This window comes from Myotis nattereri, assembly GCF_964212035.1.
Source record: "Myotis nattereri genome assembly, chromosome: 13".
Classification (NCBI taxonomy): Eukaryota; Metazoa; Chordata; class Mammalia; order Chiroptera; family Vespertilionidae; genus Myotis; species Myotis nattereri.
This window is the reverse complement of record NC_138088.1, coordinates 44,269,293-44,291,231: the sequence shown is the minus strand read 5'-3', so window position 1 is coordinate 44,291,231 and position 21,939 is coordinate 44,269,293. Positions and strand designations below refer to the sequence as shown.

The following is a 21,939-nucleotide window of genomic DNA, read 5'->3' as shown; positions in this document are numbered from 1 at the left end:
TTATTACTGGCAAATTGATTACTGTTTTAACTATGCACAGATCCCTAACAGCAAATCAGTGACCAAGCTTTCTGCCCATTCCCCACTTACCAATGGAATATGGGTGCTCCATCGAGCATTCCGTTTGATGGCCCCAACCACAATGTTAATCTCCCCTTGAATGATGTAAATATTCTTATCCACCATCCTGGCAAACCTACCAAAACAGTTAAGAAAAAAGTATAGTTAATATTTGCTTACCCAGAGCATGTCCATGCTTAAATCAGTACTTGGTAAGATTAGAATTATAATTTAACTTTTAAATACCAAGATTTCTGGAAGTACAAGATACAATAATTCAAAACGCATCAATCCAGCCCTGGCTGGTGTGGCTCAGTAGGTTGAATGTCAGCCTGTGCACAAAAAGGTTGCAGGTTCAATTCCTGCTCAGGTCACATGCCAGTGTTGCAGGCTCGATCCACAATAAGGGTGTGTGCAGGAGGCAGCCAATTGATGTTTCTCTCTCACATCGATGTTTCTTTCTTTGCCTTCCTCTCTCTCTAAACTCAATTAAAACTTTTTTTTAAAGCATCAATCCTGCCCAGCTGGCGTAGCTCAGTGGTTGAGCTTCAACCCAGGAACCAAGAAATCACTGGCTCAATCCCAAGGAGGCGGCGTGCATGAGGCAGCCAATAGATGGTGTTGCTCTATCATCAATGTTTTTATTGTTCTATCCCTCTCCCTTCCTCTCTCTCTAAAAATCAATTTAAAAAAAAGCATCAATCCAGAAAATTTCTCAAAGGTCCCTCAACAATCTCTAGCAAGCATGTAAAGTTCTTCAAAGGTGGGGTGGGGGCTCAATGGAGGGGGGACAATGGGGGAAAATAGGGGACATCTGTAATACTAACAATAAAAAAAATCTTTCCTATGAGGCCTTTAGATATGCAGATATATCTGCGTTTCTAGTTTATTAAAGACTAGAGGCCCGGTGCACAAAAATTTGTGCACTCAGGGGGAAGGGGGGGTCCCTCAGCCTGGCCTGTGCCCTCTCACAGTCTGGGACCCCTCAGGAGATAACAACCTGCTGGTTTAGGCCTGCTCCAGGGTGGCAGAGGGCAGGCCAAATCCCTAGGTGCAGCCCCTGGTTGGGCTCAGAGCAGGGCCGATTGGGGAGTTGGGGCGCCACCCCCTGTCATGCACAGAGCAGGGCAGATTGGGAGGTTGTGATGCCACCCTCAGTCACGCTCAGGGTAGGGCTGATTGGGGGGTTGGGGCACCGTCCTCTGCCACACTCAAGGCAGGGTCGATGGGGAGGTTGCAGCACCACCCCCTGTCACACACAGAGCAGGGCCCATCAGGGGGTTGGGGTGCCGCCCTCTATCACCCACAGAGCAGGGCCGATCAGGGGGTTGGGGCGCCGCCACTCTCACACTCAGGGCCGGGCCGATGGGGAGGTTATGGCTCTACCCCGTCACACACAGAGCAGGGCTCCTGGGGGGGGCGGGGAGGGGGGGCGCCGCACTCTGTCACACACAGAGCAGGGCCAATCAGGGGGTTGGGGCACCGCACCCTGTCACACACAGAGCCGCAGGGTGATCAGGGGGTTGGGGAGCTCCCCCCTATCAGGCACAGAGCAGGGCTGATCAGGGAGTTGGGGCCCCTTCCCCTGTCACGAACAGAGCAGGGTGGATAGGGAGGTTGTGGCCCCGCCCCCTCTCACACACAGAGCCGTAGAGCAATCAGGGGGTTTGGGCGCTGCCCCCTGTCACACTGATCCCGGTGCCGGGAGGCATATTACCCTTTTACTATATAGGGTAGAGGACTGGTGCATGGGTGGGTGCCGGCTGGTTTGCCCTGAAGGGTGTCCTGAATCAGGGTGGGGGTCCCCACTGGGGTGCCTGGCCAGCCTGGGTGAGGGGATGATGGCTGTTTGCAGCTGGTCACACATCCTTCAAGGTGGGGGTCCCCACTGGGGTGCCTGGCCAGCCTGGGTGAGGGGATGATGGCTGTTTGCAGCTGGTCACACACTCTTCAGGGTGGGGGTCCCCACTGGGGTGCCTGGCCAGTCTGGGTGAGGGGCTGAGGGCTGTTTTCAGGCTGGGGGTGACTGAAGCTCCCAACCGCTCCTTTTTTTCTTTTTTTTTCTTTTTATTCTGGGCCAGCTTTAGCTTTGAGGCTTGGCTCCAGCTCTTAGGCCTCTGCTGCTGAAAGTAGGTTCCTGGCCTTTGCTTACAATGTTGCGATCCTGCTGGCTGAAGCCCGGTGACTAAAGCAGGTTTCTGGGGTTTTGTTTAGCTTCTATATTTGTTACATAGTTGCTTAGAGTTGCAGTTCAGAGGCCTGCAGTGGCAGGCGGGGAACATTGGAGTCCTCCGTCACTGAAGCAAGCAAGCCTCATGTTAGTTTCAAGCTGCCTGGCTGCCGGCCACCATCTTGGCTGGCAGTTAATTTGCATATTGCCCTGATTAGCCAATGGGAAGGGTAGCGGTCGTACGTCAATTACCATGTTTCTCTTTTATTAGATAGGATACTAGAGGCCCAGTGCATGACATACATGCATGGGAGGGGAGGGTCCCTCAGCCCAGCCTGTGCCCTCTTGCAGTCCTGGACCCCTCAGGGGATGTCCGCCTGCCAGCTTAGGCCCACTCCCTAAGGGGTCCTTAGCACTACTGTGGAGGCAAGAGAGGTTCCCACCACCGCTGCCACGGTCCCCACCATGAACCCAGCTTCTGGCTGAGCAGCGCTCCCCCTGTGGGAGCGCACTGACCACCAGGGGGCAGCTCCTGAGTTGATCATCTGCCCCCTGGTGGTCAGTGTGTGTCATAGCAACCAGTCGTTCCACCGTTCAGTCTATTTGCATATCAGCCTTTTATTATATAGGGAACTTCAGATCTTCCCATTGTTCTTTATTTTATCCACTCAATAAAATAATAATGAAGGTTCAAGTTAAAAAAAAAGAATGAAGTCTCGCCTAGCTGGTATGGCTCAGTGGATTAAACATCAACCTATGAACCAGGAGGTCATAGTTTGATTCCCAGTCAGGGCATGGTGCAGGTTTCGGACTCCACCCCCAATGAGGGTTGTGTAGGAGGCAGCCAATCAATTATTCTCTCTCATCATTGATGTTTCTATCTCTCTCCCTCTCCCTTCCTCTCTCTGAAGTCAATAAAAAACATATTTTTTTAAAAAAATAAAATAAAAATATGCAGTATTTAACACGTAGTAAGATATAAAGAGTAACATAATGGTCAGTATCCAGAGTAAGAATTGCACAACTGAAGTCTCTATGTGTCCTCCCTAATCATATCCTACTCTCTTTCACCCATAGGTCCCACTATTCTAAATCTGAAGTTTATTAAACTTTTCATGCTGTTTTATACTTTTACTTCATTGTATCCTTAAACAATGGGTAGTATTATTCTGCATAGTTATACTTTATATAACTAATATATTGTATATTCTGCAATTTTCCCTTAAAACATTATGTTTCTGAGTCATCCATGTTGTTAAATAATTTAAAGGATCAATAAAGATAAAACCTCTAGTATCCCTCCTTCCTCAAATTATTTAGGCAAGATGAGTATGCTCTACATCTCTTGAAGGATTTTTAAATTTATTTGTATTGATTTTACATAGAGAGTGAGTGAGGATAAGAGAGAAACATTGATCAGCTGCCTCCCGCACTGATCAATGGTTGCAGGGATTGAGCCTGCAACCTGGGAATCGATCTGAGGACTTTCTGGTGCAGGGACGATGTTCAACCAACTAAGCCACACCAGCCAGGGTCTCTGGAAGGATTCTTAAGAAACTGCTAACAGCAGCTGCCTCCAGAAAAAAGAACTGGAAACTGTAGAACAGGGTCGATAGGAAGACTTACTTTTTTCTGTATGTTAATTTGCACCTTCTGAATTTTGTGTCACATACATATATTGCCTATTACCTATTTTTTTTATTTTAATTAACTGATTTTTTAAATGAGTAGGCTCTTTATAAAAGTAGTTGTGCCCAGCTGGTGTGGCTCAGTGGTTGAGCATCAACCCAGGAACCAAGAGGAGCACTAATGATGTAGAGCATACAAGGCTTCCAGAGCTGGCCAAGGAACACACCATAGTTGTGCTTTATTGGTACGTATCCTTAAACAATAGATAGTATTATTCTGCATAGTTATACTTTATATAACTAATAAAGTTGTGCTGTATTGAAAGTGACCAAGAATTACTGTACTAGTAAACAATTACTGGGCTCAGGAAATTTACACAAAGGGTGGAGGTAAGAGAAAGTCAAACCAGGAAAAAGACTGGTGCCCTGACAGGACACGACTGGAAAATCCTCCCAAACCTGATAATCAGGTGACCAATGTACCTCAGCTCTACCGTGGCACCTCCTCCCTCTGGAGGTTCTGAGTTTATCCCAAGAACTATACCCAAGACAAGCAACTAAGATATGTCCAAAGCTGTTCAAAGATGTCCCTTCTGCCAGGTAAGAGATGAAAAATAAAATAAGGCTTCTCTCACTCATCCTTAAACAACGTAGGGCATCCAAAGTATAAGGGTGACAGCTGGCAGAGTAGGACCAAGATAAAAAGTTAGTCCGTGTGATTATATAAAGAGAACCACAGTCTCATAAGGCCTGCCCATCTTGTGTATCAGGGGTAATCATCCACTATCATAAGGCAGAATCCATATTTTGTTCACCTGCAGAGGTTTACAAAAAATTAACTATTGCCAACAATTTCAAACCCAATGATCTGAAGTTCTAGTTTCTTCTGAAAGACAAAAAACTTAGCATACTATGCCCACATTCCAGTATACTACAGTCCCCACTACATCCTAATACATTCCCACCTGGCTCACTTCACTCATTTACATTTACCTGCTTGATACTCAGTCATTTGAGTTTGTAATCCCTGTTTTCTGTAACGGCAACAAATCATTACCTCCACGATCATTTCCACTACAAGTGGGACTCCAAATCCCCACACTATTATATTTTCATTTAATTAAACAGTCACTATTGGACATACTAACAGAAAAGAACAATAACAGCTAAATAGCTGCCAATTACATTTACATAGCTCTTCCAGCCTAAGGGTAAAATGAACCTTTCCTTCTCCTCCAACTCAACTCCACCCTTATCCCAACAACAGAATCATTCTATTCTATCACACTGAACCACAGGGACAGACTGATCAATCATTACAAGTGGCATATAAAAGCTAGGATAATCCTTCCAATTCTTACTGTATACTAGTAAGTTAGTGGGTCTCCTCAAAAGCAGGAGCTGTGTCTTTTTCCACTCTTGCTGCCCACAGTAGCCAGTCTCTAAGTATCCTATCAATGAAGTTATTATCTAAAAGTGGCAGTCATTCTGCCTTCTGGAACATAGGAAAGTGCAATAGTAGAGAAACTCTGAGAACTACAAGTTCAACTTGTATTGATGCCCAGCTACACATGAGAAGTAAAGGGTGTCTCAAAATTCACGCAAGAAGTAATTTTGATAGAAAACACAGGTTTATAATTAAAAATTGTAAATTTTTTATTGATTCATAAAGTATACAGTATAGGGTTATGTATGGAATAGCATATCGGGTAAATGGCCTCCACGGCTTTGCTGGCACATATGCACTCTTTTGTTGAAATTTTCCATGACCGTTTTGCATAAATGTGGCTGAATTTCGATGAGACTCATTTTCATCTTGATGGCTTGGTTAATCGACAAAATTGTCGCATTTGGGGTTCAGAAAATCCACGAGTGATTGTTGAGAAAAAAATGCATCCACAATGTGTCACTGTTTGGTGCGGATTTTGGGCTGGAGGCATCATCGGACAAACCTTCTTCGAAAATGCCGCTGCTCAGGCAATAACAAAAGAGTGCGTATGTGCCAGCAAAGCCGTGGAGGCCATTTACCCGATATGCTATTCCATACATAACCCTATACTGTATACTTTATGAATCAATAAAAAATTTATAATTTTTAATTATAAACCTGTGTTTTCTATCAAAAGTACTTCTTGCGTGAATTTTGGGACACCCTTTATCTACAACCTGAGTTTCTGCTGTGTCAATGAGCATCACTGTAAAGATTAGAACATATAATCTACATTTAAGAATTAGCTCAGCCGCCCTGGCCAGTTTGGCTCAGTGGATAGAGCGTCGGCCTGCAGACTGAGGGGTCCCAGGTCAAGGGCATGTACCTTGGTTGCGGGACACATCCACAGTAGGGGGTGTGTAAGAGGCAGCTGATGGATGTTTCTCTCTCATTGATGTTTCTAACTCTCTATCCTTCTCCCTTCCTCTCTATAAAAAAATCAATAAAATATATATTAAAAATTTTTTAAAAAAGAATGAGCTCAGTCCTAGCTGATTTGGCTCAGTGGATAGAGCGCTGGCTTGCAGACTGAAGGGTTCCAGGTTCTATTCCGGTCAGGGGCACATGCCCGGGTTGTGGGCTTGATGCCCAGAGAGCAGCATGCAGGAGGCAGCCAATCAATGATTCTTTCATCATTGATGTTTCTATCCCTCTCCTTCTCCTTTCCTTTCTGAAATCAATAAAAATATATTAAAAAAAGAAAAAAAGAATGAGCTCAAACATGTCTTGAAAGAAGCACAAATTTTCTGATTTTGGGTGGGGGCAGGGAATGAAAAACGATTCCTACCTAGAAAATGACTTTTTAAGTACAGAAAGGGAAAATCTTTGATGCCCGGGTCATCTCCAGGCCCAACTGAAAAGATGCTGGATTGGTCACACTATCTTCCGAAGACTAGATTGCCTATTATGCAAAGCATATGAACTCAACAGCACTCAACAGGGCATATCAACCCAGAGGAGCAAGGCAGGCCCATCAAACCTAGGTACTTCCAGTGCGATGTCATTTCGTTAGCCACTTTCAATTACTTTTATTTTTAATTCTGCAACTTAGATCATAAAGTTAAAATGCAATTATTGCCTGTACCATTTCCTTCCCACTTATTTTAAATCAATCAATGTTATCCCAACTCACACACAATTTCAGGAGGGCAGAGGGCTTTAGGTAGAAACGGTTTAGTCACTCTATGTTCTAGATAGTTTCCCTTCTAATACAATGAGATTTTGACTTTCCTTGTCACTACTACCTCACCATGCAAAAGTCCCAACTGCCAGGACCAGAACCATGCCACAATTTAGGATTATATACTAAAACTAATACTAGGGGCTCTGGCTGGGTAGCTCAGCTGGTTAGAGTGTTGTCCCACTACACCAAGGTTGCAGGTTCGATCCCCAATCAGGACACATACAAGGAACAACCAATGAATACATAAATAAGTGAAACAACAAATTGATGTTTCTCTCTCTCTCTCTCAAATCAATAAACTAAATATATATGGATATATATAAACTAATACACGCTACAGATAACATTTATTGAGTGTCCACTACGTGCTGAAAGGCATTAGATTGATACTACTTATCCCTGCTACATGTTCTAACCAGGTCACTGCACATACTAGTATATGGTACTGCTTTTAAGAAGTGCACCGAACAGAGCAATCCCAAAATTGCCCTTTCCATTTGTATCCTCCACAGAGCCCAGAGGAGTGCCTTGTGTACCTGAATTAAAGGAATACAAATTTCTATGTTGTTTATTTAAAAACACTGTAAGGGGGGAGGGGGACTTAAGTAATACAACAATAAAGATTTAAAAAAAAAAGAAATGGGGCGAAAAATAAATAAATACAAATACTGTCTTCACTATTCCTCATTTCGAACGGCACTCTTTACCCTTGGGGAACTTTAGGCTTTACAATACAGAAATTTATCAAATGTCATCACAGTGCCATGAACCACTCTTTGGGTCATGTTCCATCATTCACTCTACTGTTCTGACCCTACACTTGAGAGAGATGGAAACATCAGTGATGAGAGGGAATCATTGATCCATCGGGTGCCTCCTGCACAGACCCCCCTCCGCACCCCCCCTCCCCTCCCCGGGGACCGAGGCCGAAACCCGGGCACGTGCCCTTGACCAAAGTCGAACCCGGGACCCCTGAGTCCCAAGTCGGATGCTCCCCTCAGCCAAACCGGCCAGGGCTTGACCCTACACTTTGAAATTGGCTGAACATCTCTCATGACTCATTTTACCCACTAAAAATAATAGGCCAAAAGTACTGAATAACTTCACCAGTCCTCAAGCCCCTCTCTGTTTTCAGCCAAAGATGTCATAAAAGAGTGGCTTCTTTGTGACTGTACCTCCTCTCTTCAGGACAAGTGAAGAGACGACCTGGGGAGAAAACGCCAACCAAAACATACACCAGGAGAGACTATCTGTGCAACAGCTTGCGTCAAGGCAGAAACCAGCTCAGAAGATAAAACCACAGCTCCAGACCCAGAATGGCAATCGCGCTGCCCTCTGCGAGGAAAGCCTCTCCCGGCAGGTCCTCACGCTGCTGGCCGCAGTCCTCCCACACCTCTCCTCCCCACCTGGGTCTGTGGCACTAGTTCATGATCCAGCATCCATAAAGCCGAGGGCTGTGAATGGGGGTCCCACGGAAGTGGACACTGTGCACGATCTGAAGAGGTTTTCCTGTCGAAGGTCTCAGAATCAACCCTAGGTACGTACAATGTTCCTTAGGTCTGCTTTCAGCTCTGGAGGAATGGGCTCTTTAGGATGCAGAAAGCTCCGGGAGAGCGGACCTAAAGGCTAGGTTAAGCCTGGGGACACCGGAAGGATGCGGGCACCTGCAAGGGATCCCAAGTCAGAACCGGAGTCGCCCCTCCGGCGGCCAGGGCCTGACCTTTGCCCCCTGCCTTCCTCCCAGGTGCCTTCCACAGCCATCTCCCCCTCGTCTTATTTCTGCCCCTGTGCGCTTACTCCACCCCCGGCTCGTCCAAGTGAGGGCCCTCCTCCCCTAACTCCCTATCGCGATGTCAGGGCGGCCTGCACACCCCTGGAACTCTAAGAAGAGACTTCGCTGACCTGTCAGCGGATCCAAAATGGCGGGGCCTAGTCCCAGGACCGGCAGCCGCTGCTCATGTCCAGCCCGGGCCTCGAAGGCGTCTCCGAGCGGCTCTCCCGACTCTGGCGGCAGATGGGGGAAGGGAAGTAGCCCTTTTCCTGGCAGTTGAGGCCGCAATCAGGGACCACACAGCGGCCGGGAAGAGTCGGCCGGAACGGGCGGTGGAGCCGGCTACCCGGCCTGTCAGCGCACTGACGTGGTAACTAGCCTCAGACTAGCCCGCTGCCTGGTAACTGCGCGAGCCCTGACGCGCACAGCCAATCATAACTTTGCATCGTGAAAAGTGGCATCCCAGCTACCCAATCGAAGAAAGGAAATTGTCTTCGAGAGATGGGTTGCGCCTAAGGAGGAGAGATTAAAAGGGAAAGAAAAGGGTAGGTAAGGGACAACCAACGGATATTAGGACTCTCTGAGTGACAGTAATAAAGGCCAATAAAAAGGGAGAAATTGTGCTGGGCGGTTGGAGAGGTGGAGCTAGCTAGAGTTCGGTTGCAGTGCGCCTGGCAGTGTTTGCTGGGCATTATGGGGAGGAAAGCTTACATTTGTTGGAAAGGGGGCGGGGTTCGTTTTGAGAGCTTGAGCGAACGACTCTACTCCCTCCTCCCTGTCCCACTCCGGCCACTCCCAATCAAAATCAGCTGGACCAAAACCGTGCCCCTTAAGAGGACACTTGGAGCCCTAGCCGGTTTGCTCAATGGACAGAGCATCGGCCTGAGGCCTGAAGGGTCCCGGGTTCGATCCTGAGGCCTGAAGGGTCCTAGGTTCGATTCTGGTCAAAGGCTCGATCCCCAGTAAGGGGCGAGCAGGAGGCAGTGGATCAATGAGTTTCTCTCATCATTGATGTTTCAATCTCTCCCTTCCTCTCTGAAATCAATTTTTAAAATGTATTTTTAAAAAAACAAGAGAGAGAGAACACTTCTACAGGAAGCAGCTTCTGGGCTCCTTCCATCCTAGGATCAGCACACAATTTATTCCAACTTCCCCTCCCGCACTCTCACTGCCCTGTATGGCTTCTCATAGAGGTGTCTGTCCCATCTGTTTCTGTGTCTTGTACCCCGTTCCTGTCATGCAGAAATAGAAAACAAAAAAACAAAAAAAAACGAGAGGTGGCAGAAACCTTGGGTATCTAATTCAGGTCTCTTCATTTTACAGAGCAGGAAACCAAGTCCCAGAGTGGAAAGACAGCACCCACGTTTGCATAACTACATGTTGGCAGAGCAGAAAGACAAACCCAGGTGTCCTGGTCGCCAGCTCCGTTTTTTTTTTCCACTGCCCTTCACTATCTCTTATGTATTAGTCTACCAGACTGTGACTCCCAGCTCTGCCTCTCATACTAAGCCTGGGACACTTTTTACCTACCTGGAACAAAGCTAATCGCACGGGTTAGTCCACATCAGTGACAGGAAACTGAAGCCTTCCCTGTTTGCCTTAAAATACTAAGAAGCCTAAAGGCTGAATGTCCACCCCAGTCTTCACTTTCCTACCCCCAGGTGCCTCTCCTCTTTCACAAGATGATAGAGGTTGCTAGGATATTTAGAATTACCTAGAAGTGAAAGTAAAATGGTTTTTTTTTTTTTTCTTGCAGATTGACTGGTGGAATTCCTAGCCTGTCTCCTGGAATGGAGCCCAAATGTCCCTGCAGACCTGAAGAGACTTCTGGGAAGTAGTGAAAAAAAGAAACCAACTCGCCCTAACCGGTTTGGCTCAGTGGTTAGAGCGTCGGCCTGCGGACTGAAGGGTCCCAGGTTCGATTCTGGTCAAGGGCATGTACCTTGGTTGCGGGCACATCCCCAGTAGAGAATGTGCAGGAGGCAGCTGAATTGATGTTTCTCTCTCATCAATGTTTCTAACTCTCTATCCCTCTCCCTTCCTCTCTGTAAAAAAATGAATAAAATATTTTTTTTTAAAAAAAAAAAGAAAGAAACCAACTCTATCCCTAGTTCCTCCCATTTATAGATGGCCCAAGTCCATATACCTAAACCCATAGAAATGTGGTCTCAAAATCAGACATCCAAAGACCATCCACGTGCTAGGATTCTCTAATTTGAAGAACCCATCAGACCTGAAGAACTCCTAACAACTTCCTGCACCTGCACATTGGGCTCTTGGCCTCTAGGTCCAGCTGAAAATCTTGCTCTTTCACCCAAAGAGAGAGGGAAAAGATACAACCACGATAACACCTCTTCCCACAGTACCTCTGAGCCATTTTCCAACTTCATTTGAAAACTGGGATTTGGTCTCTTAGGTTTCTCTCAGACAGAGAGGTCCTAGATAGCCAAAATTTGGAAAATCCTCCAAGTAGGCCAAAACTCCCTACTCTCCCATCTCCATTCCCACATACCTCCAAAATTTAACCAACCTAAAAGCATGAATGGGATTGTGTGTTACAGATGAGGAGGAGAGAGATGGCAATGCCCTAGAGTGACCCTGCTAACCTCAATCATCTCAGGCAGAACACCTCCCTCTTAGATTTCAGTATTGAGTACCTACATTATGCCTAGGAATAGAAACATGAGGGAGATATACTTGCCCTCCTAAATCTTAGCATTATAGGGGACAACATATAAGCTGATCTCTTCAATATAATGTGTGGGTAACAGAGTGTGTGCACAGGAGGATTGTAGGGCAAGAAGCTAAACATCTGGCTAACCCAGGAGTTTAGGAAGAGCTTCCCAGAGATAATGAGGCCTCTTAGTGGAGCTTAGGTGGATGAGTAGAAATTGACAAGATGAAGACTGGCTAGCCCTACCGGGTTTGGCTCCGTGGAGCCAGCCTGTGGACTGAAGGGTCCCTGGTTCCATTCCGGTCAAGGGCACATGCCAGGGTTGCAGACTTGATCCCCAGTCAGGGGCGTGCAGGAGGCAGCCAATCAATGATTCTCTCTCATCATTGATGTTTCTATTTCTCTCTCCCTTCCTCTCTGAAATCAGTAAAATATATATATATATATATATATATATATATATATATATATATAAACATATGAAGACTGGCTAGAAATATGTTACTGTCTGAAGAGAGGCCAGAGGTGTGTGCAGGAAACCACTAGGAGACTGGACATTAAGGCACGGTCAGATCCTGAAAGTCCTATGTGCTAGGCAAGGGAGCTTGCCCTTTTTCCTGAGGGCAATCAGGATTTTAAGCAGGAGCCATTAAGCAGAGACATGACTGGTCAGATTTATCTTAGGAGCATATTGTGTGGTAGATAGGGTTTAGGGCCCTCACGGGCACCCAAACAACCTGACCTGACATTTTCCTTGGGACATCTGTGCTATCCATTGCCACTCCCTAATTAGCAAGCACCAAGGCCACACCTTGCCCACAGAACTGAACCTGGTATCACCAAGGAGAAGCTAGCCCTGTTAAGGCTGGGAGAGCATAGCCTGGGCAAGACTAACAGATGAACCTACCAGACCTCTGAAGAATGAATGTCCAGTCCAAGCCCTGAGATTCAGTGAGAGCCACCTTAAACTGTTTGGGGTGGATGGGGGTAAGGGAGTGATAATTACTTATCTAAGGCCACTCAGGCCCTAGCTGGCTTGTCTCAGTGGATAGAGCATCAGCCTGTCCGGTCAAGGGCCAAGAACCGTGTAGAGGCAAGCGATCAATGATTCTCTCTCATCATTGATGTTTTTTTTTCTCTCCCTTTCCCTTCCTCTCTGAAATCAATACAAATATATTTTTAAAAAGTCATTCAGTAATGGTGTGGTTGGTGGCAGGGTCAGAATGATGCTTTGCTTTGTCTCATTCCAAACTCTGCTTTCTCCATGAAGCCACCTTCCTTGGAGGAGAAAACGGGGGAAAGGGTGGGATATATTCAAGAAGAGGAAGGTCAAGAAGGTGTGGGGGCAAGAGATCAACCAAAGGACTTGTATGCATGCATGTGAGCATAACCAATGGACACGGGCCTGGGGGAGTTTGAGGGCATGTGCTGGGGTTGGGGGCGGCCGGGGAGAGATCAATGGGGGGGGAAAGGAGACTTATATAATACATTAAACAATAAAGAACTTGAATTTAAAAAGAAAGGTGTGAGGAAAAAGAGGAGTAGAGAGAAAGATAAATTAGTCTTTCAAAGTGGCAGAGGAGGAAGGAGAGGAACAAACAGCAGGAGCAAAGCGGTGAAGGAGAAAAAAGAGGAAAGAAAGGCGAGACGTGGGAGGATTGGAGCAGACACAAAAGGGCAAAGAGACAGACAGCGACAAGTGGAGAAAATTGCCGAAACTTGAGCGGCAACAAAGTCTGAGCTCTGAAAACCGGCGGCCTGTCCCGGCCAGTGCGCCCTCCCACCTGGCACCCTGGCAGCCCTATCGCCGGCACCGCTCCACTTCGCTCGGGGTGGCGGCCTGGCGCTGCCTCAGCTCCTCGCCGCTGGCGGGCCCGGCTCCGCGGGGCCGCACAGCCCACTCTCCCCTCCCGGGTTTGATTCTACCGAAGCGTTCTTGCCGGAGCGTGGTTTCAGCCACGTGGGGAGGGGCGTGTCCCAGTTGCTGAGGAGCGCCTCCGATTGGCCAGGGGGCGGGGCTCTTGGCAGCGCGCCGGCCGGACCCCACCCCCGAAGGCGGGGCCTGAAGAATCACAGCTGGAAAGGGTGAAGCCTGGGAAGAGCAGCTGGAAGGGGGCGGGTCCCGACCAGCTAGGCTCGCAGCTGCGGGCTGGGGGCGCCCTGGGCTGCCATAAAGTGAATGGGCGCCGGCGGGGGGTGCCAGTTCGCAGCGAGTCTCACGCTCTCCCTGAGCTCCTCAGTCCGGGAGCGCCCGAGCGGAGCGGCGGCCCGGGCGCAGGGGGGCAGCCCCCATCCAGGCCGGGTGTCCGGCCCCTGGCCTTTGCCTGCCCTCCAGACTACGGCCGCCGCCGCCGCCGCCGCTGCCGGGAGTCTGCCTGCTGCGGGACTCACTGTGAGTGCTTGATCACGGCGGGGACACGGGCTCAAGGGGTCAAGGGGCCATGGCTGGAGTTTGGGGTCCCTAAAACGGGACTTGGGTCGGCTGAACTGGGGAACGGTACCTGGGGGACGGGTCGAAACTGGGAGGGCGGACTGCAGACCCAGGGCCAGGACTTAGGGAAAGGGAAATTCAGAGTCAGAACTTGGAGGACAGAAAGCGGGGGAGAAGTCAGGGGACCCGGAGAGAAGCCGGAGACATGAAGCCAGGACAGGGGCTCCGCGAAGCGGGGTCTAGAGAGAGTCAGGTAACCATTACCAGAAAGCACCCTAGAATCAGAGGGCGCGGGGCAGACAGCCGGGGAGCAAAAGGGGTTGCTGAGGCCCTGGCCAGTGGGGGGGAGTCGGCAGCGGCTGCCCAGTGTAGGGGCAGTGGGCGGCGTCCAGCGCCCCTCGCCTGGGGTTCAGCTCGGACTCCAGGGACTGGGGGTAGGGGTGCGTCTAGTCGCTCACGCTTCTCTTTTCAGCTGCTTCGCAGTTGCGCTAGGAGCCTTGTAGTGAGAGGCTGGCCGCGACCAGGTCAGATGGTCGCTGTGCGGGGCGGCAGGGCAGTGGCTGGGCAGCCCGAATCACAGGCAGTGGGTCTGGAGTGTCCGGCTTGGGGTGTCAGGGTCCGCGTGGGTCCCAGCCTGGGGCCGCCACGACATCGGACAGAATGTCCGCAGCGCGCAGGGCCGGTAGCGGACAGAATGTCCGAGGCGGCGAGGTGGGTCTCCCTGGAGCAGGCGCTGTGTCAGGCAGCGGTGACAGAATGTCCCTGGCCGAGTGGCATGTCCATTTACCGGGCAGCGCCTACCCAGCTGCTGCGTGTGCAGTGGGGTTCGCCTCAAACCCCACTTTGCAAACTTGTTTCTGCTCGGAGGGGCTGTGGGGCTCAGGAGCGGGGAGTGAGAGTAACGCCTACAGCTGGGCCTTGGGGCGAAGTGGGGGTGGGAGAGATTCCCTCCCCAACTCAAACCAGATCCAAGCATCGCCTGGACTTCCAGAATCCAAATCCGAGCCGAGAAATCCATGAGGGGGGGCTGCTAGTGGGCTTCAAGTCCAGGAAAAGGAGTGAACCACAAAGGGCAATGGGAGGGCGAGGAGGGGCCCAGCACAAGCCCCTGCTAATCTCGGTGCCTTCACAAACTCCGAGGAAACCCCTCATTCTAATACAGCTGATCAGATACCCCCAAACTTCTTGCCTGGGTGCCAGCAGGTTAAAGGTGCTTTCTCTGCAGGGAGCAGGAGACCAGGCCTGAAGAGAAAACTGCAGTCCTTCAGCAAAGCAAACCCTGTGGCCTTGTTCCCCTTTTTGTTCCCTCAGCCCCCACAATCTCAAAAACACCCTGATGGCTGAGCTGAGGTAGGAAGGAGACACATGGGATCAAGACTCTTAGGTCCAAGGTGAGGCCCCCAACTCTGGTTGGAAAGGGGGTCTCAGCCATACTCAGCTGTCCTGTGTGCTTTCCCTTTAGCTGTGGGCGGGCCCTGATTCTTTGGACCCCTACAATAACCACCCACCCTGACCCCAACTCTGTAACTAGACAGACCCCCGTTAGGCTGAAGAGAACGGAGTAGAGAGAACTCGCCCAGTCTGTTAGTGAGGAAAACAGCCGGGTTGGAGACTGGGTTTTCATGGGGCAAGTGCAAGGTGATGTGTTTAGCAATGAGTAAATAATTTAAACAAGTGGCTAGCAAATATTCTCATCCTCCACCCATGAGTGACATACAATACATATTACCCTCACCCCCACCTCCATTCTTCAATTTTAAAGTTTACGTGTTACCAGCTAGAACATTGTTTCTCACTTTCTTTGTTCCTTGCCCCTTTCTGATAAATATAGAGTCAAACCAATACTCTCGCCACATCCTGATACCCTTTTCAGGGGCTTGAGCTCCCATCACCTTTGAAAATCACGGAAATCATGGCTGATGGAAGTCTCTGAGTCAGGAAAGGAATAGGGAAGGTGTTGCAGATGGTTCCCTGAAGACCTGAGCTTAGCCCAAAGTTCTGATTTTGCCAAAAAGGCCAAAAAGCAACAGCATCATAATGAAGATGACTGGAAACAACAGGCAAAACCTTCTCCCATCCTTGCATAAAACCACGTAGCTGAGTGCATTCCTGCGTCACTGGCTCCTGGGAAGAATATCATGGACTTAGGGGAGTGTCAGAGAACAGTTTCCAGAATGGGGAGCCAGTGGCTGCTGGAGAGGGCAAACTTCAAAGTTTAAGTCTCTGGAAAGTGAGAAAAACCCACAAAATAATGAAAGGCATCGGTAAACAGAAGACTGGTTTGCTCCTCAAATTCTGAAACCAGAGATGAGGGGCCCCTTAGAACTGGAATGATGCTAGCGCAAGATGAATAGAAACACGTCCCTAGACACAAGGTGGGCAGTCAACTTCCAGAGCTCATTCCCAGAGGGTTGGTAGAGTCAGGAAGTATAAAGAGAATTCTTTGGGGCTTGAGAGGATCAGTGCATGTCAGAGCCACAAATGGCTGCTGGGGGGAGGGGGCTAGGAGTGAAAAGACCCCAGTCCTTGGTCTTCAATCTGTGTAACCTTTACAAATTCATCTTCTCAGAGGTTAAATGGCGTTGGTCATTCCTGCCACTCATAGTGGTTGTAAGAGTTAAATGAAATCATATACATGAAAGCCCTTTGCAAGTGGAAAAGCACCGTAGAAAAAAGAAATATTACTGCCGTGATTATGCCCAAACTGTAGAATCTTTGCTTGGAAGGGTGGTGTCTGAAGTCTTATATCAGCCAGCTAGTATCCCCGATCCAGCCACCGGAAGATTCTCAGTGACAGAGGAAACACCCTATCTCAGGCTTCAGATGCCAGCCATTACCCCTGCCCCTCTCTGAGAAGAGTTCAAAGGAGCTCCCGGAATGCTTGACTCCTCTACCAGGCCAAATATCCTGATCTATTCCCTGCCTGTCTGCTGCTTAAGGATGTGAATATGGACCCAAGACCCAGGTCCAGGAAGAGAGGGTAGGGGAGGCAGACTAACACTGAGCTGGGAGGGGGATGAGAGATGGGAGGAGCCACCCAAATGTTTTCTTCTCTGTTCACTCTGAATGATGCTGCCAGGGGGTGGGGGACAGAGATGTCAGCTAATATGAAGGAGCCATTAGGTCCTGAGCTTTGGGATTATCTAGAATGTCTAGCCCATAGTCACCAACAGGGACCCATGATAAGAGTGGTGGAGAAAGAAAGGAAAGATAGGTGGTGGAATGAGAAAGAACTGCTTTCAAAGAGCCCCTTTCCCATCTCTCCCCTGCCCAATCTAGTCTGCTCACCAAGGCCAAATAAAGGTCCCAAAGATGCTGCTTCTACGTCGCTCTCCTGCCTTAACCCTCCAGAGACGACCACTGCTTGGAGCAATACTTCTCTGTAGGGGGCTGAAGTGGAAGAGGGCAGTATAGGAGTGAGAGGAGCATGACGCTGCAGGCTAAACACGGCCCATCTATCTTCCTGGTGTGATGATGTCACTTGGAGATTTGGAGAGAATACTTTATTTTTATATTAAAACAAACACAACAACTTTATGGAATAGAATGCAAAATTTACTTTCAGTTTTAACATACGGCTGGAGAGCTCAAAGACATTTTATACCGGTGGCACCTGTTTTAGGTTGTGCCCCTAGTGTTCCAGGGTGATATTCTCTCTTACTAGTCTTGGTGGGGTTTTTAATGGAAAATCTGGAGATGCTCTAGCCTAGATCGTATCAAACCTGAACCACCACCCCTCATTGGAGACACCTCCCCAGCCTGACCCATTTTTCTCTGATGATCTCTCCTTGTCCCTGTTGCCCTCTGAACCTGCTACAATCTCTTAGCCCCAAAACATAGACCTTACGCGGGCTTCCATTTGTCTATCTATCAAAGCCTGAGAAACAGACTCAAGCAGCCCATCATTTCATTCTGTGCTCTGTTTGCCTCCCTAGAGGCTCCTAGAAGTTAGGGTCTTTGCCTTACCACTCTTGGGGATCTGTCTTAGCACCTAACACTTGCTGAAGGAAAGAAGGAAGAGTGTGGAGGTTCATTTCTCTGATCCCTGACTCACCCCTTAATAAATTAAGTGTATCAAATTATTGCTGCCTTCACCTGAATCTCAGGGTTTCCTCTTGGGGCTGTGAGCTTGTCTCCAGCTGTCTTTATTCGTTCCCATTTGTCACTGCAGTTCAGCAGACCAGACCGTTTGGGTGCTCAGCATCACTAATGAAGGTGAGGCGCTGTGCACTTAAGGGCCTTGCTTCAGTTTCAGGTTTACGGAATGGTGTGGGGACTCTGATTTACACCTGTTCACTAACTTGCTGCTGGCTGAGCCACAGCATCACAACGCCATCCCCTCTTACCTTCCGCCTTATTCTGTCCCTGCAGGAGAAAGTTCTCCTATTTAAGTTCCAGGGTGTGTTTCCTGTCTTAGGCATTTATTGTTGTAACTTCTTGGGGGTTTTCTGGCCGTGGCCCTGGTTTACCCCTTTGGCTTCAGGACAAAAGTGGGTACACATGGCAGTTGACCTCTTGCCATGAACCCTTTGGATCAACCATGGCCTCCCCACTATGGCCTCTCTGGCCTATGATAGTCTCTGCTCTCCACCTTAATATAAGTTGGGTATTTTGTTCTTGCTGCAGTTTATGACATCGTCCTGTAATTTCAGCCTGTACTTCACAATCAGAGCACCTCTGTAGGTCCTCCCTTCTCCTTAGGGCTAGGATTGCCCTCTGACACCAGTGGGGCCTGAGCCATGCATCCTCTGCAGGGGGTGTCAGAAAGACTGGTGGTGGGACAGACAGCCCCTCCCAAAGCTGGACCCAGCACCACTGTTACCTCTTGGCTCTCTTTGGTCCTGCCTGGCATTTCCTATCAGCATCAACCAAACCTGTGGCTACAAGACCTACTGCTTGTCCCTGTCTACTGAGTGAGGTGAAGTCCTTGGCCTCAGTCTCAATTTCGCAGTTTAGGGAGCTTAATCCTCAGCCAACCTCTCTCCAGCTCAGACAACCACTGGGCGCCCGCAGCCTCTGCCTCACCAGCCCACCAGGGCACAAGTATGCTAGATACCTATGCCCCACCCTTCATTTTCCTATTACTTGCCAGGCTTTAGTGTGTTTTCCGTTTCAGAGTCAGGGCCCTTCTCATCCCCCCTGTCTTCTATTAGTAACCCCGTCAGGAGCCTGAGGCTTCATCCTTTCCTTTACCAGTCACTGGTCCCCAAAGTGACTCCCAACTTGGGTTACTCTACCCAGTGTGCTGTTACCTTATTGACCGGGATCACCTTTATGTTCAGGACAGAGTGCTCACAACACACATTTGCATCCCTCTCTAAAATGCAGTATCCTCACCTCTTTATTCACCAGAGAAATTCTTCACTGGGAGATACAGGGTCTAGGGAGGTGAACCACTCAAGCAAGAGCAGAGATGAGGATGAGCTCTTATTTGTCACTCTATCCTTGGTGCCTTACTCAATGCCCAGCTCATAGAAGGTGCCAAATAGGCATCTCTTCTATGAATAAGAAAAAAACATACTTGGATAGAGTTGTACCCATTTTTACATGTTATATTTTATTTTAACCTTATAACAATACTGAAGGTAGAGGGATTATGATCTCCCTTTTAGAGATGAAAAAATATGCTCAGAGAGGTAATTTGCCAAGATCACATAGCTAGTTAAGTTGGAGAGCCAGGACATGGACCAAGATCTTTTGACTCCAAACCTAATTTCTTTGGGCTATACCCGATTGCTTTCCTAAAAGAGGCCTGGGCAGTTTCTGGCCCCACCCCCGCCTCACCCTCTTCCTCCAACATTTTCCTGCCATCTCCCCATTCAGCCAAACAGGCTTTCCCCGGCAGCCACTGGGTGCAGACCACTCCCCTGGCCCCTTTGGCCTCCTCCTCCTCCCCCACAGAGGCCTTAGTTCCTGGGACGGAAAGCTGAGGTTCAGAGGGGCCAGGAAAGGGAGGGGGGAGGGTAATGGCTAGTTCCAAAACAGCCAAGGCAGCTGTCCCTGTCACAGAGAGAGGAGACTGTGTGACAGTGTGTGTCTGTCTGCTTGAATGTGGGAGCACATGTGTGGGAGAGCGTGTGTTTGTATGCCTCTAGTTCCAAGTCCAAGTGCTTATTTTGTCTGAGTGGGGGCCTCCGTGTGTCTGCATGTGTGTCTGTCTGTCTCTAGGAACACACAGTCTGAACGCTGCTTTCTCAGCTTCATCTTTTACTCTGGCCCTTATCTCTCCTCACCCTGCCTCCCTTTGCTGAAATTAAGGGTGAAACCAAGACCCAGGTATGGAATGCTGGGGGAAGGGGAGTTTGGAAAATTAGAAGTCTGGAGCCAAAGCAGACTGGGAGGATAAAGGGCAATGGTGGGATTTAGCTTTCCCTGCAGGCAAACCCAAATGTCTCTTTTCCCAATTCTTTGTTGCTCCTGTGACCTCTGGAGAAATCAGAGGCATGGTTTACATTTTGAGGGCATCTTTTAAAATATATATTTATTTTATTTTATTTTTTATTAGATCTATTGGGGTAACATTGGTTAATAACATATAAATTTCAGGTGTGCGACTTTATAATAAGACATCTGTATACTCTATTGTGGGCTCACCACCCCAAGTCTAGTCTCCTCTGCGTCATGTATTGGACCCCCTTTACCTTCTTTGTCCTCTGGGTATAAAGTAAAAGGAGACTTCAGAGCACCCCTTTGTCCGGCTCTCAGTTCTGTGCCTTCCCAGCTCTTTGGGAAGACTTCTAGTCAAGACTGCTACAGGTCCCTCCCAAGGGCATCTCCCTTCCACCAGAGCATTGTTGAGCCAGCCCCAAGCCTCTGACTCCTGACCTCAGACCTGAGAGAGGTAAGCTGAGCACCTCCACCCTGGGCTGACTTCCCTCCTTCCTTGCCAGATCCCCTTCAGGCCTGCCGCCTTAACCCTAGGAAAAGGTCCAAGGTCTAGTCTCCTGTGCCGGTGGAAAGAACAAGGGTTGCTCCTCCACTCCTCCTTGACCTCTGTCCCACCCCAATCTTACTTGAGAGGTGGGGGCAGGGGACAGCTGTCCTCTCTGAGCTGGTTGAAGGGGGCATTACCATGTGCAAATACAGGCCACTGCCCATCTGTGCCTCCCCGAGGAAGGCTCCTAATAAATTCAGAGCAGCCAAGTGACAAACATCTCAACTTAGGCTAATCCACCACATTAATGCCACCTTGCACAGCCTGTATTAAATCCCTGTTAACCGGAAGGTAGATGGACCCCTCCCGCCCAGCTCCTCACCCTTGTTCCTCTGTTCCTACCCTCCTTTGGTTCTCCTCTGACTTAGAGGCACCCAGAGTTCTTGAGCCCCACCAGTGTCCCTTTCCCTTCCTCCTACCAGAGAAGGCCTGGGAGAGCCAGCAGAAAAGAGATACCTGCGCCAAAGCCGGTTTGGCTCAGTGGATAGAGCGTCAGCCTGCGGACTGAAAGGTCCCAGGTTTGATTCCAGTCAAGGGCATGTACCTTGGTTGAGGGCACATCCCCAGTAGGGGGGTGTCCAGGAGGCAGCTGATCGATGTTTCTCTCTCATCGATGTTTCTAACTCTCTATCTCTCTCTCTTCCTCTCTGTAAAAAATCAATAAAATATATTTAAAAAAAAAAAAAAAAAGAGATACCTGCAGGGGAGACTTGAAGAGGGACCCAAGAAGGCTCCTGGGTAATGTCAGGCAAGGTTTGGGATAGGAAGTAAGGGCAGCAAGGGGGTTTTCAGAAGCTCATATCTGCTGCCTGCCTCAGGTGGGCCTACTAGAGGCTGTGCATGTGAGTAGAACAATGACTGGTAGGATATGAAGTGTGCCTGGATGGGCATAGAATCAAACAGAGCCGAATGCCTAGTGGTTTTCAAACGGGGGTTTTTATTCTGGAACCCTTTTTTTCAAATGAAGTCTCTCCAGGAAGCATGAACAAAACAGTCAAAAGCAGAGCTACCCTAGATGTGGCAGATCAAATCAAGACCAGGCTAGGGTTCCATCCCTGAGACTAACCTGAGTTCCAGTCCCTGAAGGGATTTCTGGGT

At 48.8% G+C, this 21,939-nt stretch overlaps 1 protein-coding gene across 1 annotated transcript in view; it reads right to left on the bottom strand.

Annotated features, from left to right (window-relative positions):
* The window catches only part of GBF1 (golgi brefeldin A resistant guanine nucleotide exchange factor 1), a 125,572-nt gene extending 116,406 nt beyond the window's left edge, over positions 1-9,166 (bottom strand). The window contains exons 1-2 of the mRNA XM_081104623.1: positions 8,934-9,166; positions 91-196 (exon numbers count right to left, since the gene is read on the bottom strand). Coding sequence (XP_080960749.1) covers positions 91-186 — 96 coding nt within the window. The 5' untranslated portion in view covers positions 187-196; positions 8,934-9,166. The remainder of the gene's footprint in view (positions 1-90; positions 197-8,933) is intronic.
* Positions 9,167-21,939: the final 12,773 nt, after the last annotated feature.